Source organism: Lactuca virosa, chromosome 7, assembly GCF_052849685.1.
Source record: "Lactuca virosa cultivar CGN04683 chromosome 7, Lactuca_virosa_CGN04683_v6, whole genome shotgun sequence".
In the NCBI taxonomy this organism is placed as follows: Eukaryota; Viridiplantae; Streptophyta; class Magnoliopsida; order Asterales; family Asteraceae; genus Lactuca; species Lactuca virosa.
Window position 1 is genome coordinate 172,591,277 of NC_136432.1, and position 10,383 is coordinate 172,601,659.

Consider the following 10,383-nt stretch of genomic DNA (forward strand, 5'->3'; position numbering starts at 1 on the left):
TATGGAATATGTGTAATTTGGTAATTGTTAGTTTATGAAAGTACAATGCTATAATTTTATATTGTAGGTTCGTAATTGTTAGTTATAGTACAATGCTATAATGTGTTATATGCAATATGTGTAATTTGGTAATTGTTAGTTTATGAAAATACAATGCTATAATGATATTTTGTAGTTTGGTAATTGTTAGTTATTGTACAATGCTATATTTTGTACTTAGCTTGTATGTTTTGTATCTCGAATGTTAATGTGTTGGTTTAACTTATAAGACTATGTTGTTTAATTAGTAGTTGGAAATGCTTCAAACAATGTTAAAAGATCCGACATGTAGTGTCGCACTTGAAGATTTGTTTAGTTCGTTGCCACAATGAAATGAAACCGGAGGAAACGAGTAGAGCGATGATGACGAGTAGCTAGTTGTAGGGTTTTTTTATGTTTTTTTTTGTAAGTATTTTAAACTAGTATTTTCGATATTTTGTATTATGTTAAATCTGAGTATTTTAGACGGATGTTGGATTAATATTTTGGAATGGAAGGATGTAGAATTAGCTTAATTAATATCATGACAATTTTTATACTTTTTATACAGTTTTTTTTTTAATTTTAATGTGAAATAAAAAATAAAAAAATAAAAAATACCAATACCGGCGACGCCTTTAGTGGCGACAGCTGGGTATTAGCGACGACATGAAACATTGGCGGCGATAGACTGATTATCAGCGACAAAGCATCTGTGGCGACCTTTTAGCGACGACACGTCGCCACAAATAGTATTAGCGGCGACACACGCTACTTTTAGCAGCAACGCAGGTTGCCGGTAATAGACTAATTTCTTGTAGTGATATGTTCTCTCTTCCTCACACAATCTACAACGACCATCTACACCTTGTGGTGTGAAAAATGTCGCATTTGTCCTAAGTATATGTATGAAACCACCATAATCTTTGTTTCTTCAATATCTATGTGATTAAAGTCGTTTCTATTGTATATCAAAGTGTTGTTTCTAGTACCTTACACTATAAAAGTATATCACACGATTACTACCACATCCTCATTTTTATGACCTTCATATTCAGCTTGTGCTTATTCTTAATAACATTTAAAACCATTTAGAAGATACTTGCTTGAAAGGGTAATGAAATTTCAATTTTTTTGACATTTAGTCGCTTGATTTTTTTTTTTCGTGCTTATCAAGTCATTATCCCGATACCCTTATGATTCTCAAGTCATTATCCTAATACCGAAAAAGTGATTTCATTTGGATTTGGCAGACTGGGAAATACCTATCTATGCCCACAAAGGGGTGTCTAGGCCTTTATTATGATCATTCATACATATTATTTGTTCACATTATAACTTGAACATAGAACTAAAACGGTGAAACAAATCAAAGGCTGTTCATGTAGATTCAAAGACGAATTCCATTTAGGGATAACTTGTAAGGTGCTTTGATATACGCCAAATGAGTCGAGTTTCCAACCCTTGTTAATGTCTTCAAATCATATGCAATCCAGCACCTGGAATCAGCGGTGTGGTAGAAATACCCCATGCAATTGCAGTCCTTGGTGCATTTGCTCTCGCAGTCCCATTGATTCCATACCCAATCTCCCGTTGTGTACTTGGTCATAAAATGGTCAACCCCATCAAGCTTGAAGTAGCCAAACTCACTTGCTTGACAAGATGTCACCTTGTTTGCCTCACAATCTTTGCTCCACCCACTTAGTCCAAATGGTGTTGGGCATGCCACACACTGGTTATCCTCACATAGCCCAAACTTACCACATCGTTCCGGCAATTGGCACTCACCTTCTATGGAGTTCCGGTCGAGAAACGTGTAGACTAGTTCCCAGGACACACCTTGCACGTTCGGATTATACGTGTAGAATTTAAGGTTTCCATCTATCCCTAGTCGCAGATACGATAAGGTGTTGTTGTATCGTGAAAAGGCCATGTTGCGATTCCAACCGGAAAGTGGGTTTGTGATGTAATAATCAAAAGTCAAGTAATAGAGAAAACCCTCATCGGTATCTGGGACCGACGTCAGAGTTAAATTGATCAAACTACCATTGGTCACACTACCGACATCAACAGTGAACCACTCCACAGACGTCCAATAAAGCATTGGGTAAGAAGAGTTGGCGCTCTTATAATACAAGGCTAACTGCTTAGGCTCCATCAGCAAGCTATATGGTCCATCAATGTTGTTCTCGGCGGAAGCCCGACTCACCAGCTTACTGGCACCACCAGCTCGGAGTGATTGACCCACCAAGAGAGTATCAGTTGGGGAATCGAAGCTTTGCCATATGAAAGTGCCAGTACCATCATGAAGAACCATGTTACCGGTGGGGATCACCTGAAAACCGACCACACTCTTGTTGGCGGTATTAGTTTGCCAGGCAATCCGGCCATCGGAATCTGCCAGGACAAGGTTTCCATCTGTACCGAAGGTGAGGGTGGCGTTCTCACCAACTGGGTTCCCCCGGTTAGCTTCCCAAACCCAACGCATGAGCGACTCCGATCGGACAGTACCCATACGTAGAGCGAGAGTGAATGTGTTAGGGGTGGTGTTGTAGAAACAAAGCTGGAATGGGTTACTAAAAGGGGGGAGAGTACGATAATCTGCATCGTACTCGACGACATATTCTCCAAAATCACCTTCGTTTACATAACTGAAGGTGTCTGAAGAAGGCACAATAGCTTCAGAGATGGTGGAAAGTAGTTGAAAGCTGAGTAAAAGTAGAAGGGCAGTTGGGAATTGGGAGAAGTCATTTTCGTTGTGTTTTGAGATCAGCAAGAAAGAGACCTATATATAGATTGGATAAAATCGAAGACGACCCTATTATCCAACATGTACTTTGTAGGATAAGATAAATTAAGATTTAAATCACTAAAATGATAAAAACGATAGTAAGAGTATATCACATGCCCATCTTTTTTTGTAGTTATCACAAAATAACTATTAATACACTAAAGCAATCTCGACAACCGAAATAAACTTCATGAAAATCTTTACCTAACAAAACATTGTTTGAGATGCTCTGTGGGTGTCTTTAAATTCGGGAATTAATATTTTTGTTAAAGATAAGAGGATTAGAGAACATTAATTAGAGCATAAAATGTGATGCTCGTTTTACTTCTAGAATTTGGAATTCCCTCATACAGAATTAGGCATAACACATATCAAGTTAAACATGCATGACGTTTTATCCTCCTTTGCTGACGGTTAAAACGGAAGAACGAACCAAACCATAGAAAACATGGTGCGGTCATGTGTGACTTCATAGGTAGTTGAGATGAATATTTTCTGCTTGTTGACTTTTTCTATCAATAAGAGATCACTTAACAATAGATTTTTTTTTCTTGGAAATTGCAAACGAATTAAACGGAATCCTACTCGTAATATTTCAGCGAACATCCCGGGTTCGAGCTCCTTTATGCTATAATATAACTTCCATTATATATCGAAGGAAATATACATAATAACCTCCATGTTGGTTAGTTGCAAAGAAAAAACATTTCATGGTTCCAAAAAGTTTGGGACAATTTTAAGATATCAATACAATAAACGCGAGCATTAGCGGCGACAAACATCGCCGCTAAAAGTCAGCTCTGTCGCCGCTAAAGGCTTTTGCGGCGACGCGTCGCTGCCAGTAGGTCGCCAATGTTGACTCACTGTATTTCTCCATATGTTACCGTTATTGCTCTCCATCGCCGCAAATACACTGTCACTGCTAATGATCAATGTCGCCGCAATAGGCTCGTCGCCACTAATACATGCTCGTCGCCATTAATAGTATTTTCCATTTTTTGATATTCAACATTAAAATTAGAAAAAACAGTATACCAAGTATAAAAACCGCTACGAAACTTTATTTTGTAGAAAAATAGTTCAAACATTAACCACTTAATAATATATATGGCACCCAATCCAAAATACTAATCCAAACATCTAGTCCAAACTATTCATCTAAACATAGTGAAATATATCCAACATACTATTGTGAAATATTAACCCAAACAAAACATTTCATAAATCTTAAAAAGTAGCTAGTCATCGTCATCACTTCCCTCATTTCCTTAGTTTTCATTTCATGGCGGCAACAATCGAAATCGGTCTTCTAGTACCACGCTACAGGCCGAGTCTTTTAGCATTGTTTGCAGTATTTCCAACTACAAAGAAAACAAAATCTTATACCAACATATCATAATAGCATTCTACTTTACAAATTAAGGTCATGATGATTATTGTATCCTACTTTTTTCACTTTTCCATTATATAACATTATACTTTTTTTCATTTTTCCATTACAGTATTCTATTATACTAAACTAACAATTACCAACATATCATGAAATATCACTACTAGAAAATTAGGTATCAATGACGGAATCAGCAACGGAATATATTTGTAGCTAATCAGCGACGGGTCTGCTAGGGATCAACGATGGAAATTACGGTGCTCCTTAAACCCTAAATATGACTCGGTAGATATTGATAGATCCGTCGTTAATTTCTAGTTCCCTCCCATATTTTCGCTAATTTTAAGTTCCCTCTCAATATTTTGGTTCCCCCCAGGCCTCCCTCCTGAATTCTCCACTATAACATGTTACCCTAATTTCAATCATCCATTCTCTTTCCCGAATTTCAACCCGTCACCCTTACCCCCAACATCTCTGATTTCCGCAGCCACCATACTTACTACAAGAAAATGATGTGGTGGAGGCGACTTTGTGCAGGCGACGCGTGTCGTCTGTACATACCCATTTATGGCAACGAATTTTGTCTTTTGTCTAAACCCTAGAATGGAGAAATGGGTTTCAAAAATCCCGCACAGAAGAAGCAATAAGCCACAATACCTCCAAATTTTTCCTTCTTGTTCACTGAGTATAAATGGTAATTCGATTGAAACCATTAAATGATTGCTTTTTCTCTGAATTTCGTGTCTGAACTAGAGGTAAGAGGAGTGTTTTTCTCTATTCCGTTTTCGTCTTTTTGATTTCTCAGTTCTCACTTAGTCTTTAGGTATAAATGATAAATCGATTGAATGATTGTTGAAGCAGATGTGCAGAACCTTATCCATAACCAGTAAATCCGAGTTCGAAATTCCAACATTCTGAATTCTGAGACTTGAAGTAAATTCTTGTTAGTTTTTTAAAATTTTGGAATTATGATGTATGTGATTGGTGAAGTATGATGCTCTAGTGGATGACTTCATATGGACCTTGGTTAGTTACTTAATTGTAGTACAATTTATATTTATGTTCTATTGAGAAATTCATTAGGTTCTGCAACAACTGATGCACTTCTTTTGTGTCATAATCTATATCTATTTTATGAATTTTTGCTTGTAGTGATGCTGAAACTATTTATTTTGTGTTATGTGCTCCATTTCATGCTATCATACGAGTTTATGACCTCCCTCTTTGTAACATCATTAATTTAAGTTACCTTTTGGTAAAATTTGTTAAGTTTTATTTATGTCGTAAGAGGCCCTTATTTGGAAATTTTGACAAAAATGGTCCCACGTGAGACACGTTTAAGAGGCGTGTGCTGAGGTTGTACACCCAATGTACTCTGGGGTACGCCCCGCGTAATGCTGTTGGTCCTAAACCCTAAATTTTAGGGTTTTGCTCCTATATAAACCCCATTATAGCTCATGGAGTCCTCATTCTCGCATCCCCACTGACCTCTAGCCTCATTTTGGAAACCCTAACCTCTCATTGAGTGTTTGTGAGATCTAAGTGTGCATTTTGGTGTGTTTTTGCTTATTTTCAAAGAAAAGGTGTTTGGTGCTAGCTTGTGGTTCAAAAGAAGACTTAAAGATCCAGATTCTTAGCTTCATTTCCAGCTCATTTAAGGTATCAAGTTCATACCTTGGCTTCTTGTTATGCTTTATGGGTTTAGGACTCGGTTTGTGCTTATTTAAGGGTTTTGATTGCTCCTTGTGAGTTTGAACCACTCCAGGAGCTAAGATTTCTAGATCTTGCCCTTTCTGAGTTTATAAGTTCATAAAATGGTATCTTGATCCTTACTTTTGGTCCATGCATGTTCTAGTTGGATTAATATGGGTATTAATGGATTAAGATGGTTGTTGGGTCCCATTAAGGCATGGAAATGCATAAAGGTGTGAACTTTATGCAATAAGAGCTTTATTTTAAGATTCTTTGAAGTTTGGGTACAAAGTGCTTAGGTAGTTAAGCCACAAAATAAGTTTTGGAAAAAGTCAGTTTACGCTCCGCATAACTGATCGTATGCCCAGCGTACCGAGTTTTGATCGCGATCTGGATTCATCGAGTACGCCCAGCGTGCTGAGCGAATGCCCTGCGTATAGCGCTTTGCTGGGCTTCGGACTTGTTGTGTTTTTGGGTTCCTTGAACTTGGGTTTTATTTTGGGTCAAGCTTTTGGGTCTTGTAATGATTAGAAGTCCCTTTTAGAGTTTCAAACTTATCGGTGGGTCGTATTTTGGACTTGTCTTATTGGGCCTTTGTGGGCCCAATAGTTTGGGCTTTAGTGGGCCCATTAGTATTGGGACTTAGCTGGCCCAATAGGCTTGGGACATCCTTGGGCCTAGTTAGTGGGCCATTGTTGGGCTTAGTTGTGGGCTTAACACTAGATGCTAATTAGGGTTTTGACTTGTTTGTTTAGCTAGGTGTTAGCCGGTAGCAGCTGTTGCGTGTATTTTTCTGATTCAGCTAATCGAGGTGAGTTTTCTCACTTATCATGTAGAATGCTAGTTGACTTTGTGTTGCTTGCATGTTTGTACGTGTTAGCTTGGTGGGCGGAGACCACCATGCACCTTGGGTGAAACCCAAGATGACCGAGCGGGGCTCGATAACGGGGCAGGGCTTAGCATTACCGAGCGGGGGCCGATGACGAGTAGGGCTCGATATATGTATGGTATGTGGTATGTTAGGGAAACTCGCTAAGCTTTTTGCTTACGGTTTTCAGTTTATGTTTCAGGTACTTCTGGTTCGAAGGGCTCAGGCTGACTGCATGACACGCACCCCTGACGTTTCCGCATATTGATGACATGATGTACTTGGATAATATGTTTACTCTGATTATTTGGATATTATGATATGGATGATGAATGGTTTTATTTCAATTAAAAATGAAATTTTTAGTCATTATTTTTGGGACGTTACAAGTTGGTATTAGAGCCTTGGTTTGAGGGATTTAGACATGCTCTCGGGTATGTATGAGCTTAAACTGAGGGTTTCGTAAATTTCTCTAAAAAGAAAATGTTTTAATAAAATAAAACTTTTACAAGAGAAGGGTGTGGTGAATGCAATCGACCGAGCTCAAGTAAGTTTCCCAAAATACCCATACATGCTTATGTGTTATGCTCTGATTATGTGAATTACATGCTAGATTAGGACTAGGGATCTGCTCAGGGTTGCATGATTATATGATAAGAGAGATGCCTTATGTGCCTGTTGTATGAGCTTTCAGAATTGCATGCTAGTATTAGTTATCTGATATGATGGCCTGGTAAGGTTCTGCTTCGATTGGATTTCTCAATGCTCGAATGCTGCTTGCTTTGTGCTTTTAGGGGTTTCCTTTTATTGCAACTAATTAACTAGCCGATAGGTTAGGTGGCATATCATTAGAAATTAGATAATTTCAGAAGGTTAGGTATTATCCTATTGCGCAGCTCTCTTGTTTGAGTCTAACCGTTGTAGTGAGAGGCCTTTCAATTGAATAGTTATCTAGTGATAGTGATATATGACTGTATTTGTACAATAATTAGATGGTGTTAGAGGGATTTCCTTGTGCAGCTGATAGCGGAGAGGGGTATCATGGCGACCTAGGAGAGCCTAGGAGTTGCTTTAAAACAGGGAGCGTTTTGCTTATTGAGTGGATATTTTTGTTTGAGAATTGACTTGGAGGATTTGGGGCAATTCTCGAGGAAAGTACGTATAGATGTTGAAGTTGGTATTGGGCCTATACTAGTGAAAGCAGAGGATACATACTCGATTCGAGGATAGTCACGATAAGACTAAAAAGCTTGTTAAGGTTGTGAGTCCTGTATGTATTCTGATGGTTTCTTGGCTTATTTCAGTATGATGACTACGAGACACGGTGTCGGTGAGGGTACGAGCTCATGTTTTGGAGCCGCCGATTTGGATGAGAGGACTCGCGAGTTCATCATGTCGGAGAATACCCTAGTGATTCTAGACTAGACTCCTATGATCTTTGGCACGATCAAGGAGGGTATCATGGAGCTATTGGATGAACGACTGAGTGCTCATAGGGCCGAGGTGGCAGCCATGGTTGGTGCAAGGTCTTTGACCTTCCGGGAGTTCCGTGCTTGTGGGGCACCCGAGTTCTTTGGCGAGTGGGATCCAATTATCAGTCGGCGATGGATTGCTGATATTGAGAGCGCCCATATGACTAGCTTCTGCCCAGAGGGGTTAAAGGTGAGGTTCGTTGCATGTCTATTGAGGAGGCGAGCCCATGATTGGTGGATTGGGGTTGGTGATGCTATGGGAGCACTGACGGTAGAGGCGATGACATGAACCGAATTTGTGGCGTGGTTCAGTGCTGAGTTTGCTCCATCGATCGAGGTCCAAAAATTGGTGAGGGAGTTTCTGGACCTTTTCCAGACTACTGAGTCAGTGGAAGAGATTACGACTATATTCAGAGAGAGGTCCCTCCTGGTTCCGCAGTATGTGGCGGATGAGGAGATGAAGAAGACGAGGTATCATGATATGCTGACTAGTGATATCTGACAGTTTTTGAGTGTGTACAGGTGTAGACACTGGATGAGATGGTGATGAGGGCTAGGGAGAGGGAGATTGATCTGGAGACGGAGAGGAAGAGGAAACCGGACCAGGCTCAGGGTTCGTAGGGTGTGGGCAAGAAGCCCAAGAGAGTTGACACGAGATCTAGAGGCCAGCAGGGTCGGAGCCGTTGTGCGAGATACGATAAGGTGCACGACGGAGTGTGTCGAGCAGGTGGTTCGGGATGTTTCCGGTGTGGCAGGACCGGACATGTCAGTACAGACTGTACCTCCACTACTACCACCACCACTCAGGGATCAAGGCTGATTTGCTTCCATTGCAATCAGCGGGGCCACAAGAAGGCCGACTGTCCGAGCTGGACAGCGATGGGTCCAGCTGCAGCGCCGTCCCTAGCGACATTGAGGATGACTAATGGCCGCTAGGGCTAGGAGGAGACTCCGGTTGTGAGGACCAGGGCATTCCAGCTTTCAGTCGAGGAGGCACGAGCAACGCCCGATGTGGTCACGGGTATGTATCTTCTCCTTATTCTTTTTATTCATGCTTGTGCTATGCTTATGTTTGTTATTGTATCAGGATCGTTCTGTGTGAACGGTATTTCTTCCCTAGTTCTGTTTAATTTGGGGGCTACCCGATCTTTTGTGTCTCTTGCGCTTAGCAAGAAGTTTGTGGATGCTCCGGGGGAGCTTGAGTATCCACTTTTGGTAGAGATCGCCAACGACAGTCCCTTGCATGCTTCAAGGGTCCATCGGGGTTGTGATCTAGAGCTTTTCGGTGAGAGGTTTTCGATCGACTTGGTCCCTATTCCCTTGCAGGAGAGCAAGGTGATCATCGGTATGGATTCGCTGAGCCCTAATGGGGCGATGATAGACTGTGAGCACTAGTTGGTTCGAGTTCGATCCCCAAGTGAGTGAGAGTTGGTAGTACACGGGGAGGGTGATCACCGGATTTTGGCTCTCTGTTCTACATTGAGAGCCAAACGTTATCTCCATCAGGGATGTTCTAGGTTTGTGTCTTATGTATTGGACGCTCAGGATAAGAGCAAGGTGACGGTTGATGATGTGCCAGTTGTCCGGGAGTATCCTGATGTTTTTCCAGAGGATCTTCCCGGAAAACCTCCGGAGAGGCAGTTTGAGTTTCAGATCGATTTGGTTCCGGGTGCGGCTCCGATAGCCAAAGCACCTTACCGGTTAGCTCCACCAGAGATGCAAGACTTGTCTACACATCTGCAAGAGCTGCTAGACAAGGGTTTTATTCGGCCGAGCAGTTCACCTTGGGGAGCGTCGATAATGTTTGTGAAGAAGAAGGATGGGTCACACCGGATGTACGTCGACTACCTGGAGTTGAATAAGTTAACGGTGAAGAACCGTTATCCACTCCCGAGGATTGATGATTTTTTTGACCAACTTCAGGGTGCATCTTGGTTTTCCAAGATCGATCTTCATTCGGGTTACCATCAGATAAGAGTCAGGGATGAGGATATGTAGAAGACCACTTTTCGGACCACATGAACCGCGTGTGCAGCCCCATGTTGGATCGGTCTGTGATTGTATTTATTGATGATATCCTGGTCTATTCTTAGAGCCAAGAGCAGCATGAGGAGCACCTAAGAGAGGTTCTGGAGACATTGAGGAGGGAGAA

General features: G+C 41.1%; 1 protein-coding gene across 1 annotated transcript; it reads right to left on the bottom strand.

The window, feature by feature from the left end:
* Positions 1-1,235: 1,235 nt before the first annotated feature.
* LOC145127316 (epidermis-specific secreted glycoprotein EP1-like) lies at positions 1,236-3,709 on the bottom strand. The gene is made up of 2 exons (XM_079062532.1): positions 3,590-3,709; positions 1,236-2,803 (listed from the first exon to the last, which is right to left on the bottom strand). The coding sequence occupies exons 1-2, from the start codon at positions 3,707-3,709 to the stop codon at positions 1,409-1,411; spliced, it is 1,515 nt and encodes a 504-aa protein (XP_078918658.1). The 3' UTR covers positions 1,236-1,408.
* Between the last annotated feature and the right edge of the window lie 6,674 nt (positions 3,710-10,383).